We start from the raw sequence: 24,302 nt of genomic DNA, 5'->3' as shown, positions 1-24,302 counted from the left end.
ATAACACTTAAAATTGAAGCCAAGGCTAATCGGATAGCTAGTGATGGATACTCATTTGCCTACTGTAATATTTCGGTTAGGCAAAACTAACCTTCACCAGGCTCTAGAACACCTTGAGAACCCATAGCATGTGGCTGTAGCAGGTTCAGGCTCAGAGAGATAACAACAAGAGGCACGACGCATTGACTCGGGTTGTTTATGGGGAACTTTGAAAAGTTTATGGTCTCCCATTTAATTAGAAGCAAGTGCTCCGAACAAACCCATGTAGCAATCACTGATACATATACATACATACTTTATTTGTCATGTAGGTCAGTAAAAAGGGCAGCTAAAGAGCTGATGTGGACCTTACAGAGGAGAGAGTGATACAGAGGAGAGTGGATCTGGCGCCTGAGATTCAAGAGTTAGGGAATATGAAGAGCGTTATTACGTTTTTATCGGAGCAGTGAAAATTAATCAGGCTTTATTTGACACCTTAAGGAGACCACATTCCAACTCTGAGTATGACTCCATTTCATTCCGTCGTTTTTTTCATTTTTTAGCCCTTTTTTTTTGAAATAGATATTTCTAAACGACCGACTCTAAGCGAAACCTTTATCGGGTGAAAATATTGGCTTTCATAACAATATCCTAAGTGAGGCCAAAATCTCCGATTTCTACCCCAAATCGAGATGAAGAGCATCCCCTTCACTTTTATATGGGAGCCCACCTCCCCAGGTCCCAAAAAACCTGCCTTTTTTGCCCCTTTCACTCAAATGGTTTACGCCGAGTCTCAAAACTCTGGCTAGATATGGATACTGTACACAACTTTCAACTTTAACCATCAACTTTATTTACACTTCAAGTCTTATTTCCTTTACAAGTTATATGCAGAGAAACCCAAACGTGTTAAAGACTTTTGTCTGTTCAGTCTTTGCGTGACTTCGGCCTAAGCGGCTGCGAAGCCCATGAGTATCGCGGTATGAGTCAGCGGATTTCTTTTGTTGAGTAACCTCGTCATATAGCAGGGGTCATATAGTAAATTTGACGGCCGCCATTTTGGCTTTGGAAAAGATGTGAACTGTGAACACATTTGGCAAAGTCAACGAAGATGTGACCCTAACGGTAACCCTGGAAAATTTTTTAGTTATTTGAGCAAAATGGGTCAAGGTAGCTCTAAAGAACGCTACAAAAATGCGGTGAAAAAGCTTAGCAGTTTAGAGTTGGAAAATATCGAGGCGGTTTTCAACGAGATTTCAACGAAAACGGATGATGGCACCAGACAGGTTGAGTTGTCCATGTTAAATCGTCAAGATTTTGCCGAACGCTTCCGGTTACCTGGCTTCATTGCCGAACGCCTCTTTCACGCATTTGACAGAAACGAGGTATTACAGTCTATTCACTACATACGAATGTCTTAAATGTGCAGTCTCTGTTGATTATTATTATTAATATTATTATTATTATTAATGTTAATCATAACTATAAATTCTCCAAACTAATGTATCGGTCAAATCGAAGCTTCAACATGCCCCCTCCCCCCCCCGGGCAACCCCCCCGGGCATTTGATTTTTTTGAAAATTATTGTTCAAATTCCCCCCTACCCGGGCCAAAATGCCGTTCAAATGCCCCACACTAGGGTCCATTCAGGTGATCAAATGCCCCCACCCTTGGGACATTTCACAGGCACAAAAATGAAAGAAGAACAGTGGAAATGCCTTCAGTTGTCGAACAAAATCTTTATAAACATAACAAAAACTGAGAAACACTGTTAGCGTATTTACTACGAACAAAAGTCTCGTGCAAAGCGGCGGAGATCACCGCTACAAGGTCACTGAATGCTCAGCTTTTCTTCGTCATGCAACATACAAAGCGTTAGAACGATCACAGGCAGCCCAAGCGCACTATTTGTGGGTTCGGGCTTCAGAGGTCATTTGGTCGGAATATACTAGAATTATTAGTGTATTATCTGATGCCAAATAAATGCAAAAAGTCTTAAAAATATGAAGTCTTCTTGTTTGTCTATCTGTACTAGTAGCCTTTAAGATAACCAAAATCGATATTTCTTGCATTATTACATGTGATTCATAGCCACTCTGTGTCCTACGGACAGTTTAAACGCCGTTTAGTTGACTTTCTTTCCATCGAATACTGAACACTATTTTTTTTTCTTAGCGTTGTAGATTCGAATACATGTGATAAAATTCGAACAAAAATTTGTTATAAAAAATAAATAAAATTCGTTAGTGCGCTTGGGCTGCCGGTGGAACGATCTTTAAAAAAAGATTCCACCTATTGAGATAATACTACATCATGACGATTTCACTGACATGCATCATCTCTCACCTTATTACTTAACATACTTGCAGAAGGTCAAAGTAGTTGACCTGAGCTTTTTATTTTATTTTATTTTATTTTATTTTGTTGTATTGAATCGCTGGTATAGGTATTGTATTTCAATGTAAACACAACAATAAAATACATTCATACATTCAAAGCCTGAATCCAATTAAAAATTTTAAAATTTAAATACTTCAAATACAGCACAAAGCTTGCTTAAGCCCTTTCCTCGTAACCAATTGGCCACAAAGGCACAATCTTTTCCACGAAAATCCTCTACTACCGGGTCCCCCATGATAGCTCACCACGCCAAAGATTTTACATGAAATCAAGGGTACAGTTCAAATTCCCCACCCCTAAAGCATGGGGATCAAATTCCCCACCCCCTGGAAGACTCTGATCATCAAATTCCCTCCTCCCCGGGACAAAAAAGGTGTCAAATGCCCGGGGTATGCCCGGGGGGGGGCATGTTGAAACTTCGATTTGACCAATACATAACCGGCTATCAGCTACCTTGATTTTGAAAATAACAATAATAATTTGAATATATCAGCGTGCAAAGAAAGGACTGTCCGATAGCCTGGGGCTAGTGCATTATGCTATCTGGCTAGTGCATTATGCTATCTGGCTAGTGAATTCTGTTTCTAACTTGCCCGACGGGCAAGTGATGTTTTATGAGGAATTTGAATAACAGAAGGACAAAAAGTTTTTGGGGCTAGTTGAAATAACGACTGGGCTAGTAAATGCTAGCTTCAGCTTGCCCGAATGGCAAGCTGTAAAAATGATTTTCTTTGCACCCTGTATAGCAAAATTCTCTAATCTGGTTGGCTATCAGCTGTCCTGATTTCAGCATTAATAGGACCGTGTAATAGGACTTTTTAGTCATGCCAAAGTAATTGGATAGTCTGGCTGTGATCACTTGTACACTCACAGATTGAATTCAGGATGTTACATGTCAATCGAAAACGATCCCACCTTTCCTTTCTGTTACAGAATGGTACAATCGACTTGGAGGAATTTATTGGCGGAATAGCTTTGTGTCTCCATGGAACTGTAAAAGATAAATGCAGATTATTATTCCATATCTTTAATTTGGTAAGGAAATTTAAAACACATACAATGCAATGTTGACATGAAATCAATTTACCAAAACATTCCATAGTAAAAGCACAATCTTGGAACCTCTCATATGAGGCTAAAATAAGGGTAAAATTCTAACTAGGGACAAGGCCTTAAAACAGTAACATGATAAACAGTTATTGGGCAAATTAGTTTTTGTCATGTCCAGAATAAATTAGGTCAAGGTAAGTGTTTTGGTTTACAGGAGGTTTGGCTGAATTAGTTTACAAACTGAGGAGGGAAGGTAGGGAAAGAACAAGAATTTTCTTGTTTTGAGTTTTTTTGCCAGAGTAAGGTTAGCATAATTGGTGAGAGCAGTTTATTCTCTCCTTCCAGTGTAGCTCTGAAGGTGAGGCTGTTGCTTCTTTTTCTTCCTCCAGGGGGTTTTTACAGGTTAATGCTGGAGTTGGGTTCACTTTTACAACCTTTGCAAATCAACTTTCAAAATAATTATTCATTTCTTGTGAACTATTGTAAACTTTTGAATACAGGCAGAAGATGATGGAGTTAGCCGAGATGAGCTGACAGCCGTTCTGTTAAGTTCCCTGGAGTCTGCTCAAACCATACTGGACAACATGGAGGATACTGCAGTTGAACAACCTGAAGAGGGAGAAGAAACAGACAAGCTGATTGAAACTGTTACAAGGTGAATGCTTTGTTTAGGGATGATAAAAAGTTCCTGGCAACTTCAAGCTGGCTCCAAAGACTTACCTTGCTGCAAAACGGAGTGAAATAACTTACTGCACTTTCGATAACATCCGAACTCTGAAATTTAAAATCTAGCTCACAAGAAACCAATTTCAACATATGAAAATTCATACTTGGCTCCGAAGCTTGGGGAAATAAAACAAAGGAATCATCTTGTGGCTCAGCAATGAATAATACATTTCTTTTGTTTTGTCCCTCCCACCCCCCCCCCCCCCCCCCGCCTCCCACCAAGTCTTGTAACCAAGTGTTAATCTATTGAAATTGGACTATTGCATTTTTTGCTGCCATCAATCATATTTGCAATCACATAACAAACCTTAGAACACAGAAGCACACCAAATGGATTGAAATCCACCAATCACAAATCACAAGCTATGACTTTTGAACTCATTGAAGTAAACAACTGTTTCCCAAGAGGTCCACTAAGTTGACTGACGGCACCAAAGAATGCAAACATTAGTTGGCTTTTGAACTTGAGAATTCGCATGTGTTTAACAGCACAGTAACTCAGTGATGGGAGAGAGGTGAACAAACTCTAACATGTAAAAAATCGTGCAACAACGAAAAACCTATACCTGGCTCTGATTAGCTACTGTTCCATGTATGATTTTCAAAAGTTTCAGTATAAAAGCAGAATGTTTAAACTCAGGGGTATGAAAAGTCTCCAGCAACAGCGAACTCCCAGTATTGCTGACTCCCTCTATACTCTAGTGGGAGTTTATTTCAGTCAAACTTCTATGATTTTTGCTGCTGATTTTGCATTGGGGTCTCCGTTATGGCAAGTTGTCCACAAGGCTGTTCATGGTAGTTGACTTTATCCATTTGCCAAGAGCTTATGATTGTTCTGATTTTGTTGGAATTTTAATTTTTTGTTGATTCTAGGATTGTGAGCGATGCATTTGAAACCTGTAATGTTTCTAAAACTGGGAAGCTTTCTGCCAAGGTTTGTGTTTAATAATAAGTGCCTTGAATTTGCATATTTTAAGGTAGAAGTTGTAAGTTACATAATGTATTTTCTTAGCAGAAATGGTTCCTCAATTAAAAATACCGGTATCAAAAAAGGTGTATCACTACCAGGCAAATTTCTAAGACTAATATTTCTGCTTTCATCAAAGAAAATTATTCTAATAAATTATCAGTGTTATTCTTATTTCTAGGGTGTGTTTGTGTGATATTTGTGCACTTTTATTGCCTGCTGGCTCTGCAAAAATTGTTCCAGTACATCACATTGTCCCATTTTTTTGCCATAATCTTTGTGCAGGTATATCTTTCAAAGGGATTTTGTAGTGTGCAGAGTTTGTCCTTTCACTTGAAAAGACTCTGATTCATTGTCCTTGACCATTAAAACTGATGATGTCATAGGCGGTCGAAGGGACGTTATGGTTATGGGTGGTCCAGGAGCAAGTGGGTTAATGTGTCTAAGTTTTTCTGACTTGTAAAGTAATGCTTCTTTATTCAGCAAAATCCTCAATTTTTACAATCAGTCTGTAGAATTTTGAAGATGAATATTGTAATAATAAATAGAATGATATATGTGGAGAGAAGAACTTAGAAAAAATTCTGAGTTCCAGATGGGAATTGAACCCTTGACCATCCATACACAAGGTGGATGCTCTAACCACTAAACTACTAAGACCTCCAGTGATGAACAGGTCATTTGTGGGCTGACATGACAACCTCATCGCACAGTCACATTATGTCAAATGAACACATGAATAAACTGCATCAAACAGTCATGTTGATACTCTCTGAGCAAAAAAATATTAATAAATAGAATGATAATAATAAATAAGATGATATGTGTGGAGAGAATATTGTGATATTAGTGTTAATAGAGGAGAAGTCATTACGTCATGTTGCCATGGTAGCAGAATTTCTAGATGACGACAAACCAAAAACATCACTTAAAAAGTAAATTTGTACTGTTTCAAACTTCGTCAATCTTGTTCAATTTCATTCTATTTGTCAATTGTTGGCGCAAATTTTCTGGGTTGAATCCAAAAGGACCATATCTAAGATTAGAACAAGAAAAAGAAAATTTTTGTGTTGTGCTCTCCTACTTCTTATAGTGGCAGGGTGCAAAGAAAATCATTTTTACAGCTTGCCATTCGGGCAAGCTGAAGTTAGCATTTACTAGCCCAGACGTCATTTCAACTAGCCCCAAAAACTTTTTGTTCTTCTGTTATTCAAATTCCTCATAAAACATCACTTGCCTGTCGGGCAAGTTAAAAACAGAATTCACTAGCCCGATAGCAAAATCCACTAGCCCCGGGCTATTGCTTTGCTATTGCTATTGCTTTGCACGCTGAGTGGGCACGTTAAATTAGGAAGTTTCATGTCACAGTAGGGCAATGAGGGCTAAGTAATGTACAAAAGAGCGTGATGCATGTGCAAAATTGTTGTTTTGCTCAAATAAACCTATTGCTTTTGTGCCTCTCTCTTTGCCGTTGCCGTCATCATTGCTTAAGCTCCCTGTTGTTATTATCCAGAAATTACATGACATCACACTTCTCCTCTCTATTGTAAATGTGGCAACCGCTAACTGATCATGTCATCAACTTGTACATTGACAACGTCGAAACATGACACTGCAGTTTAACTCAGACAAAGTTTCTTTTTGTTTGTAGGAGTTTGAGAACTGGCTCTATCGAAACCCTAAGATCATGGATAATGTCTTTGGATGGCAGTGTCCCAGTCCTGAAGGTTAGATTGTATAAAATAATCAGATTCCTGAATCCTTCGAAGTGAAAAAAGAGATGGGCCAATCTCCAGTCATTGATCTCCAGTCTTAAGATCTTACCCTGGGTTGGACAAAAGTGTGTGTAAATGTCACTTGATGATTCGATGTTTTGCTACTCCAAAACTCAAAGGTTTTAACTACCCTTCTGTTGCTACAATCTCAGACAAAAATAGTTGGAACCCTTTGACCAAACCCTGTTTTTTTTTTTTCTTATGGCCCGTCTCCTCTTCTTCCCAATGTTTTTTATCACAGCTTTGAAGGGTAAGAAGACAGCAAGGTGTCCCAACAATTTTGACTGAGACTGTAGCTTGGTTTATTACATGACTTTTATAAAAGGCACTGTTTACAGTGAAGGAGTTCCCAGTTTTGTTTACATGAGAGGAAAGATTATTCCAAGTGAAGGGCTAGCCTAGATTTGCTTGCAAGGGTAAACCTACAGGGAGGGTGAACATTTTGCCATGTAGATGGCAAAAACGTAAAATCATTAGCATCATCAGTACTGAAATTATGAATATATGAAAATCATATATGTGAACTGCGGAGTGAAGAATTATTTGAAGGAAGATCATCGCAGTTATATACGCAACTTTTGCAGTTGTGAAAAGAAAGAAGGCTTTCTTTTTGCAACTGCAAAAGTTGCGTATATAACTGTGATGATCTTCCTTCAAATAATCATCAGTACTGTTAGTAATATTTATTACCATAACTGTCAATAGGCATGTTGAATGATTGATTGCATGCCAACCATTGATTGCAATAGATGTTTGAAGCAGGTACAGCTGTAACCTGGTTTCGGATGCTCAACATAGTACAGTGAATCACTTGCCATTTTAACTAACCATCCACAATATTGTTCTTTAAACTAAGAGGGTCAATGGATGAATGAGAGCTCTCCAGAGCCAAGTCCCACTATGGCGCCAAGTAACAAAGAACCAGATGACTCTGTTCAGAGTGTAGAAATTCAAGGTGTTACCTCGGACAATCCAAATCGTACCCTCAGTGACTTGTTTTCTACAAACACAACTGCAAGTGGGGATGTGGAAGGACATAATTTCTTTGATTCCATTTTTGCACCAAGTGCAACTGACACTTTTGCTGAAGTAGCAGCACAAAATTTGCAGTCAATGACAGAAGTGCCAGCAATGACCACAGAAGAACCATCATCAGAAGGCCAGCCAACACAGGAACCTACCCCTCCTCCTTTGGAGCCTTTGGAGCTGAATACCCAGGAAGCTTCTGACACAGAATCACAGTTTTGGCAGTCTGAAGGACATGTTTCTCCACTTGCACCGTTTCCAAGCCAAATCAATCAAGGCTTTGCACATCCAGCAAATGTAGTGTCAAACACTGACCATTCAACTCCCAGACCTAATTTGCTGGATGTAAATATTTCCCAGACCACAAAGCCTCCATCTGCACCACCAACTCCTGAGGGGGAGTGTGTAAAGAGAAAACAAACTGAAGCTGAAAGACAGCACTCAGCATGGATTTGTAATCCACAAACCAAGCAGTTTCTTGTTACCATTGGCTCAGGAATGTTGAATCCAGCAGATGTGGGTCAGCAGTTCTTAACCTCCCCAGGGCTGGTTATTGAATCTCCCCAGGTATTGCATCTTCACTCACAGGGTAGCCTGCGAATGGCAGACATTTCTCCTTGCTCATTGTCACTGAGGGATATTTTGGAGGAGGAATGTCTGTGACTCAGTGACAGAAAATCCATACTGATGATGTAAAATCTGTCAGGAATCCGTTCATAAGTGCTGTTTGGATGTCGGAGTAGTTACATTGTTCTAGCCATTGTTTACGAATGACAGACAAAAGACTAAAGGCAAAATAAATGCAATGAATCTATAACAAAACAGTCAATACTTGTGGAATATATTCTTCTCTAAAAGAAGCATTTGAGTTTTGTTGAAGTTTGTTCCCAAATGAACACAACACTTGACCAAAATCGACCAGGAGAAACGTAAAATTGAACAAATTTGCATTTGGAACCCCATGACTATCGGATTTATTATATAAACATTGATTTACATCATCAGTATTGAATTTCTGTCACTGAGTCGCAGACATTCCTCCTCGCGAAACATCCCTCAGTGGTGATGAGCGAGGAGAAATGTCTGCTGTTCGCAGGCTACTCACAGGGCTGTCATTAGGGAGTTAAAGATTTTACATCGGTGATGGCAGCAAAAATGTCACTTATAAATTGGATTTGCCTTCATTCCCACTTTATTTTGATTACTGTAACTTGCTTAATTTGTCAGTTTTAGGTGTATTCTCCAGATGATGAGTTCACAAGGACCTTGTCCAAGCTCAGAAAGAGAAAGAAAAAAATTCTCTTAAGTGTTCACATCCTGCACAGTGTATCAAATTAGGAAATTTCACACCGTAGACATGCAGTGATGGCAAATAAATGTACCAAAAAACGTGACTCACGAGCAGAGTTGTTATTTTGCTTTTTCAACGTTCCTGTTGCTGTTGCTGTCGTGACATCTTAGACTCCCTTTTAAGGGCCCAGGGCCGGGATTCTGGCAGCTACTCTGAACATGTCTCCTGGGGCCTGTTTCTCAAAAGTCCGGGTAACTTTCGGGCCTGAAAACACACATTCAAATCGAAATGTAAAAAATAAGAGCATGAGTCCTGGCTAGCAAACTACTCCATTTTTGTTTCATTAACTAATAGTGTTATCATGTTAGATACAAAACTATTGGAACCTCTATCTTGCATGCAGACAACAACAGCTTTACAGGGCCATTGATTATGGGAACTTTCGAGAAACTGGTCCCTGGTCACTTTCATAGGAAGGGAAAGAAAATTTGAACCCAAAAGGACAAAATTTTTTGTTTATGGAAGCAGCATTGTTGTTGAGACCAAAGCTAAGTTGCTTAAAGGAAGATTAGCACATTAAGATTAGTTGCCATGACAGCTAGTTTGCTATGTTTGCAGTGAGTCAAGGAATAGAGCTACAGGTAGCTAGGCTTTGAACAACTCAGCCCAAGGTTTACAGTCAAGTCAGGTGAAACATGCCCCCCCCCCCCCCCCCCCCCACCAAGATTCCATCAATGAAAATTAATGATCATTTGACGTTTGAATCCATTAGTACAGTAGTTGTAGATTTCAGATTCATCTGTGCTTTCCTACATGTGTAATGAGCAGTGAATTTACACACAAAGTAGTTCTGAGATTCCTTCCAGCTGCGTTTTCTTTAAAAATATGTTAAGTAAGGTCTTCATAACAATTTTATGCATTCAAAGATTTTTTAATCTGATGAAATATGGAGATGCTGTTGTCAAACATTCACAGCTTATCAGGCATGCGGAATAATATATTTTGAATTTTACACCAAATAGTGGCAACGACTCGTGGATTCTTTTTTTTCAAATAATCAATTCATTTCCAGAGTCTATGGGGTTATGCTTGGCCTGGCTTGATGTTGATAGCGAGATGTCATGCATACTGTTTGCAGCATATTTCTTTAAGGAGAAGATTTACTTTGCAAATAAGAGTGGAGTGGCTTACATTTCGGTGACGCCAAAGTTTCAAAGGGGCTCATCTTCATCTTGAGTAATATTGAAATAAATAGCCTAGTGAACCTAGAGTGGTTTACAGTGTAATCTTTTTCTTTAAATTTAGGTAGACCCGGTAAAGGAGCTGTTAACAAAGTTTATGGGTGGACAAGAAGCTGATTACAGGAAGACACTGAGTGTTGATAGTGTTCCATTGGATGAATCAGGACTTAGAGAACTGCTGGTTTGTTCTGTTATTATACATTTCTCAACCTCCTTATGAAGTGATTTTCATTCAAATGGCTTATTCAATACTAACTTGAAGTAATTACAGATTGTTGAAGTGTGATTGAGATTCAAATATTTTTTGTGTGAGAAATCACAGTCTTGACATGTTTTAACATGAAAATAAGGCAAGTAGTAACTTACGAGAAAATGAGGTGAACTTCTGTGAAAAAGAAAATGGGGAACATTCTCAATTTTATTCCTTTAATAAAATTAGCAAGCATTCTGTCAACTACAAGGTTGCTGTGAATGTAAAACTGATTATTGCCTGGTCTGGTCTCTAGGCTTCTCAGTGTTGGAGAGCTGCTTTAGAATTCACTACCAGATTTCTGACAGCTCATGGACAGGGTGTTGGTCAGAAAGGACAGAGGGCATTACATACTCACAAGACATTGCAGGTAGGCCTTCCATGCCTACCTCATATTTAAACCAGAGATCTTTGCATACTTCTTCATAAGTAGGCATGAAGGTGACTGAGTAATCTTTATTGCTTGACACTTTAGGTCAGTAACTTTCTTGCTTTTTAACCCTTTAAGCCCCAAGATCCAAATATAAATTCTCCGGACTGATCTCCATACCTTTCTTTTAAGAATAGTTGAGAGAATTTGGTTTAAGATCAAAGTATTCTCCCTTTGGTCATCAATTAAGTAATTCTCATAACCTTTACTCTTGTTGATCTGCTGATGTTGTTAGGAGAAAATTGATGTTGGACACTCTTGGGACCTAAAGGGTTAATTTTTTAAAAAATATATCTCTGACTACATGTATGGGTGCTGCAGCAACATTCTCGGTGCTCTTCTATATAAAATCTTTGTTTTTAAACTTTGAGTATTGATGTGGTAATAGAATCAAAGTGTTCTATGTGGCATCACAATATGAGAACACTTTTGAAGGGAAAATAATTATGCAAGGGATCTTTAAACTCCAGCCGTCAATAACACACAAGGATTGCATAACTGTTAGAATGTGACCAAAACTAACCGACTTAAACTGACTTGGCTCATTCCTTGTATGGCAGGTTTGGTTCTGCAGAATAGCTTTGCTGTTCAAACTTCAGATGTTCAGCACAGCTGAGGTTGAGTTAGAGGCATTTGGCAGCTTTAACCAACCTGATCTGTATTATGAGTTTTATCCCGACACATACCCTGGCAGGAAAGGTGAGTTTTGAAAATTAATGTAAAGGATAAAATAAATGAATGTTTTTTGAGAAGAGTGGCATTTGAAAGTCATATGCTGGATGTTGGTGCATCCCTAGATGCAAGGCCATTGGATCTCCCTCCATGTAGCATCCATAATTCGGTACAAGACTCTGGTACGCTCTTTTTTATAAGAATGTATTAATTTGGAATATTGAGGCTGCAATTTGCGACATTCTAAGAATATTTAAAGAATAAACCCCAGACTGAGATTTTGAAAAGGATATAATTTTGCATGTTGAAAATCAGTGAATACAATACAGTTATACGTTTTTAACTTATTCCTTTCTCTAAACAGCAAAACTAGCCTACAAAACGAAAAGTCTGCCCTTACTGTAATTGATATTGATGTTGATATCGATTCTAAAAAGGAAATGTTATAAGCTATAATTTAAGAATACTACAAGAATATTTTCAGCCTAAAATCGGCAGAAAATAAGAATATTCAGCCTGGGGTGAAAAAAAAAATCTTATAGGAGAAAAAAGAGTGTAATGAGTGTCATTAGCGTCAAAATATTAAGCACTGCTTTTAAAGAGTTAACCATTGATTTTAAAGGTGAAACAGGCAGATACTTTCCAATCAATAAAAGGAAAATCCAATAATGAAATGCCAAATATGTCCAAGCACTGTATCTAATATTTTATACCATGTACTGCTGGTATCTATAAAAAAACATCTATGCCATTGTAAGTGACATTTAGGAAACTACATGAGGTAAAAGACTAAACCCCAAGCCACTGCCTAAAGATCCTGTTTTCTACTGAATTTTTGATCTTATTTTATCCATCCTCCTTTTTTCTGACTCATTTTTTTACTGTAGTTGTTCCGTTCTTTTACATTTTTTATTTTTATAGGCTTGAGACTGTTAGCCAAAAGCTAATACCAATCTAAGTGAATTTTTTTGTTGTTGTTGTAAGAGTACATGTATGCATGAACAGTAAGATGTGACAGTGAAACAGTTCCTTTAAATTTGACTCTTTCCTTTTTAGGATCCATGGTGCCATTTTCAATGCGGATCTTGCAGGCTGAGCTTCCACAGTACATGGGTAGACCAAGGGATGCTTTGGATAATCTGTATGTGCTGCAAAGGACATGCTCTCAGGTGCAAGAAAACTTGCTGCAGAATTTAACTGAGGATGGAAGCCAGGGGGAGATGACACCTGAATATAAGATGGGTAAGCCGATGCTTAATGTTTTTTGTTCGGATTAAATGTATCGTCTTGATTTACTATCAAATATATATGTTACAGGTCAAATTTGATTTCAAAATAATTTTGATTTAGCCTAGGTTGATTCTCAATTTCCAATGTCTCCTAGCCCTAGAAAAAAAAAAGGAAGAGGGTTGTAAAGGCATGTTCGCGATTTTATGCACGCATTTCTTCATTGCTTATCAAGCCAGGATTACAAAGCCAAATCCGGAGCTATCGATGTGAATCAACGTTTTTTGGTTATTGAATCAAATTTCTGTTGATAATATTTGAAGAACATTTTTTCATATTTATAAAACTATTTATAATACTATTTATAACATATAACTTTACAGCGCTCTATTAATTTTAATCTCAATAATTTTATAGCAATACTAAAACCATAAACTGGTGCATGTCGTCGCGGCGTGAAGTCTTAAGTAGAATCCTAGCGCTATTACAAAGGAAGACGTTAATTGAAACAAAAAATCGCATATGAAAATGTTTAAAACGGCACTATTCGACTGTGCGATCAATGAAAAATGTTGCGGTGTTGACGGAGGACGGGGTATTTGCCCTCTTTTTTCGTCCCCACCCTAGATCCGCTTGCAGAGCAAGAAAAAAAAAAGGGAGTTCCTTAATTTCCCAGTTATTTTAAAATGCTCCGGCCCTGTTAATCGAAGCGGCGACCTCCCGCTCTGCAGTCAAGCGCGGCTCTACCGACTGAGCTAATCCTGCTGCAGTTAAGTAGACAACATCCATCGAATAATTCTTGCAGTTTTTCCATTCAGTTTAGTAAAAAATTCAGCTATTTCGTCTTGGAATAGCCCTGAATGCCACTTTTTGTAGTTCACTATTGCCCAAGAAGCCTCGTTTCCAATCAAATATACCGTCGATCAGCCTTGTTTCCAGTCCACCGAATCGATGGTATGTTGCCCCCATCTTCCAAATATGGTAAGCGCCAATTGGTTATGAAGGATTAGCTGGGGGATTACAGTCAATCAGAAACGGCGAAATATTTTGAACGAAGATTAATGTAACTAATAATTCAAATGGCAATTAATTTTCAGCTGCTATTGAGCTGTGGGTCGCCAGAGAAGTGCGAGTTCTTTATTCAATAGGAAACTGTTTCCTTGGAATGAAGGTGAGATGAAATACCACTGGTGCTACGATGAGGGGTTGCTGCTGTTCAGCCTAGAATGAAGTATAGAAGAGTCCCAACCAGTTTAATTTTCGGAATCTGGGACTTAAAGTTACTTGAAGGCCGGGATTCGGGATTTTTTAGTTAAACGAGATTCGGTCATGTTGTTTTAAGAAACCGAAATTCCATGAGAAAAGTCAACTGCCTTTTCGGCAAATTTTGAGAAAAAATCGCTTTGCTTCCCTTCTGTCGCGCGCGTTTTTGCCCCACTATCTGCCACTGGTTCTTCAAAGCTGAGGTCATCTGAAGCAACTGTTACGCCACGTTCAAGCCAATTTGAGAATTATTGTCGTAATCACGGAATTGAACAACCCCGGTGGGACATGGACTGGGGCGTTTCATGACTTCGGCCAGATCGGCCGCTAAGGAGACTACCGCGTAGACTCTCCCACAAGTCGAGCTTAATATTTTTCTCGAGCGCAAAGCCCGAGCTAGAAATTTTTTTCTGTTTTGGGTGGCAAACTACTACCGGAACCGAAAACGAGAAGCGAGGAAGTCTAACTACCGCGTAAAGAAGCCAATTCTAGAATAGCGTTCCCGCAGTGATTGAGGAAAACAAAGAAAATCACTCTCGCTAAGGAGTTTTTAGAAATCAGATACTCGTGACTTCTTTTCAACTTTTTTCTTGGTGTCTGGAGTTTAGATGAAACAATCTTTCTCCTCATTTATACATCACAGGTCTTCTACATCACATACCATATACATTGTCAGTTTTTTGTGGGGGTGGTGGTGGGAGCGAAAGGGGGGTTGTTGGGTAATTTTGACACCTTGATGGGCATTGACTCTATGTTACAATTGAATCAATTTTACTGGAAACCTAGAAACTAGAAACCTCTTTCCTGGATCTAATCTGGACCCCGTTTCTCGAAAGGCCCGGGAACTTTTCAGGCCCGAAGGCAAATTTTAAAATTTAAACTTGTTCAATAGCACAGTTCCTAGCTCACAAACCCGTCAATTTTGTTTCGTTAACTGACAGTTTGAAAATTATTGAAACTTTGATCTTCAACGTAAACGCGGCAAACATAAATCAGCTTTTCGGACCCGAAAAGTTACCTGGACTTTCGAGAAACTGGTCCCCAAATTGATTTGATGCACGGTTTCATCTGCCTATGTTTTTTTTCTTCTAGGATTACAGCCTGGCGGTTGCTGTGTTTGAGTCTATCATGGCTAGGGATCCTTCCTCCACTTTCAGCATGTTATCAGGAATAGGGAGAATTTACCTACAAGTGAGCCATTCTTAGATAGTTAAAATGGAGATCAAGCAACCACCACGGCAACGGCAACGGCAACGGCAGCGAAAACTACGTTTTTCGCGCTGTTTAAAACTTCATCGCCTTTATTCCAACTCTTTTAATTTGTCAAATGTTGGTGATTCTTTTCTGGAATTAAATTCTAAAGGACTGGACTGTATCTAATTTCACAAAGAGAAAAAGAAAATTGTTGTCTTGTGATCACGTCCTCAAAAAAAAAACGTGAATTTAGGCGGGAGTGCAACGACGGCAAAGAAATGTACCAAAAAAAGCGGCCTGTGATGCACGTGCATAGTTTTTGTTGTGCTTAACTAAACCTTATATGGGACTCTGGCCTTTTTTGCCGTTGTCGTTGCCGTTCGCCGTCGTCGTTGCGGCTTAATCTTCCTACTAACAAAAAGAGTCTCGTAGAAACTACAGAAAGTGCAGTACAGAGTAGAATGAAATGAAATAGTCTAGCATATAATATGAGGTTGTTTTTTTTATTCGAATCAGATTCATCACGTATTTTCAAAGGCTGAAAACCGCTCATCTCAACTGAAACTACAGGACAGCAATTTTGTTTCATAAAAGAAATGCAGAACTTTCCATTTAGTTTTCGTTAAGTTAATGCCAACATGAAGATCGTTCGCTTTTTTTTGTAAACGAAAGATGCTTTTTCCACTACGAGTTTTAAAATTTTGTGGTAACATACACCGATCAATACCCTCAACAGTTTTGGAGGATTTCCAGTCGTCTAATTTATAGAGACCCCATTTCTCTTTTAGCTTGGAGACTTGGACGCCGCACAAAGCTACTTTAAGCAAGTGGAATCAAAGGCCACTGGAGATCCAAAGTCTCTCAGCAGCGTGGTCATGAATAAGTAAGAGTATGCTAAGAAAAGTTTATCTCTGATGCGTATCGTCCTCCCATACAAAGGAACCAACTCAGTGCTTGGATTGGCAAATACAGTTATTTGTTTGAATTTGTCCAGCAAAGCGTAGTCCCCGTTCACACGTGCGCGTCTCCAGATATTTTTGAAAACGGAGATTTTTTTTTTCTCCGTTTTAGCCTTTCGTCCACTCGTAAACGGCGTTTTCCAGCACCAGCGGAAAATACCATAATATTCTTTAACCTGCCATTTAACTAGTGCTTCATGTAAACCTTTCTTGTGCAGTATTTTTTGTTGTTTGCACGAACTGTTCGTGCAGTGTATGCAAATTTACGAGACGCTGATGCATTGCACGTGCAAATCGTGCAGAGAATAAAAGATATTGAAAAAGTCGGGGTTTACATGAAGTACCACCCAAACAGGAATTTAAAGAATATTATGGTATTTTCCGCTGTGGCCAATTTGATAAAAAATTTTACAAGGGTGGCTGTTGAATTCAGACTCTAAAACAAAAGCTACACTAGCAAATTACATTTGTAAAAGGTTTATTAAATTAACCCCTGATTGGTTGAGAAAATGCCTGGTCCACTCTAATGCGTTTTCGTTTGAAAACGCATACATCTCGATGCGTTCAGGTCTTCCATCCACACTAATACGCTGAGAGTTTTCTGAAAGTGGATCAAAATGAAATCGCATACATATCGTATTAGTTTGGACGGTCGAAAACGGTAAAAAACGCATCAAAATGAAAATGATGAGCATGCGCATAGTGTTCAACTTACGTCACAACGTGCAATTCTATCATTCTCGAACGTTTTAGTGTGGACAGCTGGAAACGTATAAAAATTGTAGTGGGGAAGCTAATCGGTCGATGTGTTTTCGATGATAACGAAAACGCATTAGTGTAAACAGGGCCTTAGTTTCGCCAATACATGATTCCACAGCAATGCAAAATAAAATCAATATTTAATGAACCCCCCATCCCACCCCTCAAAGCGCAACAGTACATAACCAACAAATGACAAATTCTTATAAAATGTTTATATTTTATGTATCGATCGCCGCAAATATATTTATTCATTATTATCTTTTTCATCCTGTCTTGCTTTCCAGAGGTTTGTTGGCTCTGTCTGCTGGATTATTTGACGAAGCTCATAGACATTTTATAGCCTCTACGAAGTTAGATCCCAATAATTCCGTGGTAAGTGCTTGGCCTGCTCTTTAAGACTATCTGCCGTCTAGAGTTGGTCTGAAGAAAAGTTGCCTTAATTTTGTTTTTTTGCGTCTTTGTTTTTGCACACAGGCTGTCAATAATGTAGCTGTTTGTCTACTTTTTCTCGGAAAACTAAAGGAGGTAAGTAGATAGCTTTAAAGGTATCAGTAAGTTGAGTATTACAGTAGTTATTTGCAAGCTTGTGTCAATAATACTAGGGCGCTTTTCATTCAACCCAAAATTCCCGAAGTTTTAGTTGGTACGTCGAATGAAACGGACCATTTCGGTTTGGTCCGACCGGAATATTCGGGACCAGCTTTGAAGGTGGTCCTCTTTGACCGGTCTGGTCATTTCGGTCGGTCGGACTGAAATGTCCCTTTCCATTTGACCAAATTGTTCCGCTCTTTTGTATCCTAGACTACGAGTAGTCCCCCATTTTTTTCAGGGATAGGAGAGCGAGCGAAACGCGAGCACGCGTGAAAATCACCCCACGCGAGAAAAGGCGACCCGCCGCGTGTCGCCTTTTCTCGCCTGGGGTGATTTTCAAGCGCGCTCGCGTTTCGCTCGCTCTCCTATCCCTGAAAAAATTGGGGGACTACTCGTAGTCTATTGTATCCTGCTTACAGGAGCAATAACAAAACGCGCGGTGGCTTGGGTCGGGTCTTTGCAACCGGAATGTACCGTTCCACTGAGCACGTGACATTTCCGAAATTTTAAACCGGAATTTTTGTTGAATGGAAAGCGCCCCTAAATATTAGAGATTAAGGCTATGTTCGCACATAGTAAGTAGAGGAGACTGGTTATCAACGCCGGCAATAATTCGCACTATATCCGGATAGCTTCAGCGCCGGCACGAAAGCAATACCGGATAGGGCCTCTGTTCACACAAGAACGGTGGTTTCGGCGCGATTTCTGTAACAGGGCGAAGTTGCGCCACATTTCGGTGGAGTGTTAACAGGTACCGCAGCGGAAGAACCCACTGAGAGGGAAGTAAATATTCAGGAGTGAGGGCTGGGATTAAGTGCACCAAACCCTCTCGGTCAACCGCTCCTGTACGATGTTGATCGATTTTCGATGTGTGTGAACGACTTGTTTCTGTTTCGGGCCGTTGCTGTTCATAATATTCCGGATAGCTTTTCGTGTCGACACGAGAAACTATCCGGAATAATATAGACATAGCCTCGGAATCACGTCTACACGAAACGGTAAACGGACGGTCAGATTTTAGTTGGCACTCTTTCCAATTAGGCAGTATGCAGGTAAGAACTATCCCAAATTATTCTTACGGATGAACCTTACATGAAACTACCATCTTTCTGTAGATGTAATACAGTAAACGATAAGTTGCGGAAAAACCTGGTCATGTGGTACAAACTGACGCTTGCCGTTTGCCCAAAACGTGATGATTTAGTTTGGAAACACCCCACTAACCAATCAGACGTGTAGTCAGTCGTCACGTGTGCGATGATTTTCCCGCGCCTCACGCTGGGAGCAAACGTCTGTTGCTCGTCTGTTTTGTGTTCTGCAATCTACTCTTGCATACACTATTACACTTTGCTAGTTTTTAACTTGACGTTGTATTGTACTATCCTTCAGGCGCTTGCGTTGCTGGAGAGAATAATTTGGGCGGATCCTACAACGAATCTACAAGAAGGACTGCTCTTCAATCTATGCACCATTTACGAACTGGAATCCTCCTACAGCCTTCAGAAAAAGCAAAAACTCTTAGAGTTTGTGTCGAAACATCGAGGAGACGGTTTTAATATTTCCTGCCTCAAGATACCTTGATGCTCCAGATATCTGTAAGCCGACATCTTTTAGAACAAAACGAGAACGTGGTTGAAAGTAAAGAAAATAAGAAAATAATCCACGCGTGTCGATAAATGCCCATGCATGGAGTGTGTTACTGCGTTCTTCGCATTTTCAATAGACTGCCAGCTTTTTCTCATTTTTCTTCAAGTGGTATAGTGGTACTCGTAACATGCGAGAAGCGAGCGAGACTCGAGAAGCGAGGGCGTCTGCCTCTCCCGTCTCGCTCCCCAGTTGCACGCGTGGCCATTTTCGTCTCTACCAACTTTCGCTCTACTGAAGGACTAACGAAAATGAAGCACTACTCCTTGTTCAAATTTTACTTGAAACAAGATTGTCATGGTTCTCCCTCTCGCCGCAACAAGCTTAACAAACTGTAGTAGACTTCATTTCTTTCTCATTAGAGAGTTTAACCTTCACGTATACGGCAAACGTCAGATTCGAGTTGAGAATTTCTCGGATAAGAACAGCTCAAAACGATTCTTATGGATAGGAAATTGCGTGAAACTACTTATGTATGCGTAGAAATAATGAACAGTAAACGACAAGTAAAGAGGAAACCTGGTCACATACTACAAATTCCGTTTGGCGTTTGACGTAAACTAAACGTGATGCTTAACCTCTCTATTCCTGATCACGTCTGTAGCCGGTATGAGAGGCAACCGAGGCAGTTCCCAGTCGCCGTAAGAAAAGATTTCTTGTTTTTGACTTGTTCTCCTCACTTTCAGTAAAGTACACATCTTATGAAGTACCGTGGTGAGAAAAATACATGTCCCACTACACTTACGAATTTTCTCGTGCCTTTGGCCGTGTTAATGTGCTCTTAATACCCAAGGAAAGATAACGAAAAAATCAGAAATAGCACATTTTCTTTGTTTTTACTGTTTTGTTCTCAATTTGGGATAACAGACTGCCAGCAGTCTCTCTTTTTCTTCAGATTTAGTGAGGGGAGCGTTCGTCTCGCTCCTTCAGTCACGCGCGTGGTTATTTTTTCGCTCGACGGACTAAGAATAAATAAGAGAGACTGCTCAGTGTAGTCAAAATCTGGCGAGAAGTGACAGGTTTATTAACGAATGGATAGATAACTTAGAATTCTCTACAAAATGAAAAACGGCTGAGCTCGTTAGATCCGTTGACTCACTGGAGATGTGACACGAACAATTTTTCTGTGGGTATAGATGAAAAATTCCCCTCTCTCTCTCGCTGATCTTTCTTTAAAAAATGTAAATAGATATAAGCTACTCATAAATGCTAAAAATAAAGCAGATACTAAAAACTTAGAGCGCCTCCGACTTCCTCATTGTTCTTTTTTTTTCGGCGTCGTGGTCGATCCAACGATAAATATCCTTAGCTATGATATTCCAATGTGTGCGAATTTCAAGTCAAAATTAAAATACCCTGTAGGTCCAAAGCTCTAGCTTTCTGCCAATAACTTGACTTTGGTCCATCAGAGCGCTGAATTGTGTTCCCAATTGAGTTAAGTGTCTAAGACGGTTTAAGTCCAAAGGAGTTAAATTGTCTCGACAATTTGCGTAAGCTGCGTTCGAAAGAGAAAGTGCGTCAATGCTAATCGTTAGTTATCTGTCAATATCTTTTAAGATGAAGCAACCGATAAACATCAAGACGTAAACGAATCAAAAGAAAGGGAGTCAGTGGGATAGTGACTGACACAATCGCGGTCTACATTTCGGAGTTGAGGTGCGCTTACATTACATCTTATTCTAGGACTATCTACATGTCCGAGAGTCCAACTGGCGTTGCTTACAGTGTTAGTATAGTAATCATGACACGATTTATATTGACGAACATAAAGATTTACAAGAGATCGGTTGCCGACGGTTTTCATCGATTTTTCACGATTTTGTCGTTTTTACAGTAAAGTAACAAACAGTAACTCCCTTTCATTTCAATTATCTGTTAATCGTCATTAACCGTTGATTACCGTCACAAACATCTTAGATCGCATAAAAACATTTTGTAAATCGTCTGCGACACGTCAGCGTCATTTTAACAAACTTCGAGTACGCTACACAGTTTAACAGTACTTATTAAAAGTTTCAGTCTTTCATCATTGTTGGAATATCAGCGAGGTAAACGTCCATATCGGGGTTTGCTGTTCCATTTTATTCTGTCCAAGATTGTCGCAGCCCACAAACTTGCTCCTCAGGGGGCGTAATTGCTAAAGGAGTAATTCATTATTCTGTTCAATTAATTGTACACCTGGTTATTATTAAGTTTCATTGACTTTTTTGTGGGCGGAGATGCTAGAGTTGCGGAGGCGTGAAGCAATCTATTGTTTAATTTTCGCCATATTTGTATAGATGTAATCAGCTTTTTGCACTGAGGAGATCAAGGCAGCTGGAAGCGAGAGCAGCCTCATTCTCGTCCGAGATCCTCCGCCAGCGTCCTGTAAAGGAGCCGTCGACCGAAACTCTGGGGATGAACCGAATTCAAATCCCACTCAGACCATGTGATGGAATCAGTTTCATGTCAGTCTCCATGGTAGCGCGGCACTCGGACGTTGACCCCTTCACCTCAATAATAATGCGTTGATAATAATTTGGACCTCATTCGTTGAACCATTGAATACAACAGTCCGCTTTTGTTAGAGCATCTAAGATTAACACAATGGTACTCGATATAAATAGCCAAATTATGTCTTTTTTTTGCCGTTGTGCATAACAGGCTATTTGCACAATGACGTAGTTTTGCTACTTACAACAGAATCCTTGAGGGTATTGCTTTCTTGTGCAAATCAGGGCTTTTGTTATTTAAACCTCACACAACGAAATGAATTATTCCCCTGGTCTTAGTAGTAAAAAGACGTCATCGCGCAAATGGCTTATTAGCTCAGTTACCCCTAAGATTTCCTAAGCCAGAACGAAAACACCGTGGTCGACGTTTTCAGTGTTTATTCATGCGATCAGCCAATCAGGGGCGAAGAACTGAGAAGCGTTGGCAGGTTGTATCAGAACAAGAGATTTTTAACTAGGGCTTTCGCAATCCCAAAACCCAGACATTCAATATATAGTCTACTTTCGGTGAGATTTTCTATCCAATTCATTCGCCTAGTGCATTCTGACCAAACTGGTCACAATGTTGAATTGAAGATCACCGGCTCCAACTTTCCTCGTGCAAAAGCTGCGGCCAAGATAACCCAGGACACTTGGAATATTAGTGCAATTAACTTTGACGAATATTCAATTAAAATAAAAATGATTGATTTTTGTAAATTTATTTGTAGGCCCAACGAGTTGTAACACTGAGCTGTAAATAATAAAGCCTGTTACAATTAATTCATCACCTCTGTACCTACTGTATCTTGCCAATTGCCAAATGCTTAAATACTTGGGAATATGACAGGTGAAAGGTAATTTCCTCTCTGACGTCAACAAGCACAAATCATCCAATCAGGTGATTCAATTTTGGCTCTTTTACGTTATGTTTACGTCACAGGCTCTTGAAGCAAAAACCGTTTATCATACACATGCAACAAAGCTAAAAAGTTCTGATTGTTTGGTCCATAAATAGCCCATAATTTGTTCACATGCCACATGAATATCCAAGTCAAGTTTCATTGAAATAAATCGAGCGCGTTTTGAAAAAAAAAACCTTAGTTCAACTTATTGGATGAATTCCCTCAAGATAAAGCATGCTTTTTAATATCAGTGGCAAATTTGTTTGTATTGAAAATAGATGGATATGGTAAGGCTCTTTCTCAATTACACTGTTGTTTTCATTTCCAAGTTTCCAAAGTTGGAAGGATGATTTCTACCGGAAATAATTTGCGGCTGATCTAAATATTTTACCATTTATTATCACTCAGGTTTTCCAGTTGTAAGTGGTTATTTAGTGGGATGAGTAAGATATTAAAGTGTACTGGCGAATATAAAATCTTCGTCAAAATAAGCCTAAATGGAAATTTCGAATATGGCTGCGTTGAAGTGCCACCTTGAAATTTCAGGAAAATCGCTATGCAAATGAGAAAACCATCTAAGGTAACTGCTATGTGTGTTCCCAGCATAATTCCAATGACTGATGTCCGTTGCTGTTAGTTTCCACCGACAACTTCAGTTTAATTTTATGGCCAATTTAAAGGTGGCTGTTGAGAGGCCTGAGGCTGTTGCTAAAAGCAACTTAAAATCCCATTATACTTCTGTTATTTTTAAACTTAGAAATCTCTTACATTCCGGCTTTCTGTTTTAGCGTGTCAGTTCCAGGGCTTAAAGCTCGTTTGGAGCTAAAATGGCCCAAAGTAAATCTATAGCGTTTGCTGTTCAATTTGACCCCGGCCGTAGCATCACGTAATATTTTCAACTGTGTTTAGAGTCTGATAGGATTACCCATGAAAAATCACGAGTAAACAAAGAATCGAGGCTATATCAAGGTAGATCTCTAGCAACAAACGACAATACCAGATAGTAACAAAACGGTTTCCGGACCACTATTATATTGAAAGTAAACTTTGCTCTCTTAGTGTGGGGTTGGGAAGGCCTAAAACCCCAAGGAACTTTTAGATTCAAAATAACTTACGATAGATTAAAGGAGGTTTTTTTTAGTTTCCACTTTCTCCGTACTGTCAAAACCAAGGCTATTTTGGGCGTTGGGCGATTATTTTTCTTTGCGTGGCGATCGCCAGAGGGGAAACATACATACCAAGTCCCATTTAATATGGCTCTTGACATACAAACACACAGAATAGTAGGAATTCGGCTGGACAAGTTTTAACGAAGATTCTCCTCAAATCCACAATTAAATATTAAAAATTAAAAATCGCTTCCTCTATTTACTCGACAACAAATTCATTATAGTCATAAACAGAATCAACCAGATCCTTGATATTTAATAACACGAGTTGATGTTTTGATTTTGACTATGCAGCTCTTCAGTTCTCACT

At 39.3% G+C, this 24,302-nt stretch overlaps 1 protein-coding gene across 1 annotated transcript; it reads left to right on the top strand.

Annotated features, from left to right (window-relative positions):
* The first annotated feature begins 1,052 nt into the window (after positions 1-1,052).
* LOC140951952 (trafficking protein particle complex subunit 12-like) lies at positions 1,053-20,685 on the top strand. Its single transcript, XM_073401338.1, has 16 exons — positions 1,053-1,364; positions 3,313-3,414; positions 3,930-4,084; positions 5,029-5,089; positions 6,774-6,849; positions 7,754-8,490; positions 10,520-10,636; positions 10,962-11,075; positions 11,696-11,834; positions 12,864-13,049; positions 14,132-14,205; positions 15,390-15,488; positions 16,280-16,374; positions 17,497-17,584; positions 17,687-17,737; positions 19,193-20,685. Exons 1-16 carry the CDS (start codon positions 1,140-1,142, stop codon positions 19,382-19,384), a joined length of 2,511 nt encoding a protein of 836 aa, XP_073257439.1. The 5' UTR covers positions 1,053-1,139; the 3' UTR covers positions 19,385-20,685.
* Positions 20,686-24,302: the final 3,617 nt, after the last annotated feature.

This window comes from Porites lutea, chromosome 11 (assembly GCF_958299795.1).
Source record: "Porites lutea chromosome 11, jaPorLute2.1, whole genome shotgun sequence".
Lineage (NCBI taxonomy): Eukaryota > Metazoa > Cnidaria > Anthozoa > Scleractinia > Poritidae > Porites > Porites lutea.
This window is presented reverse-complemented; position numbering and strand designations above follow the sequence as displayed.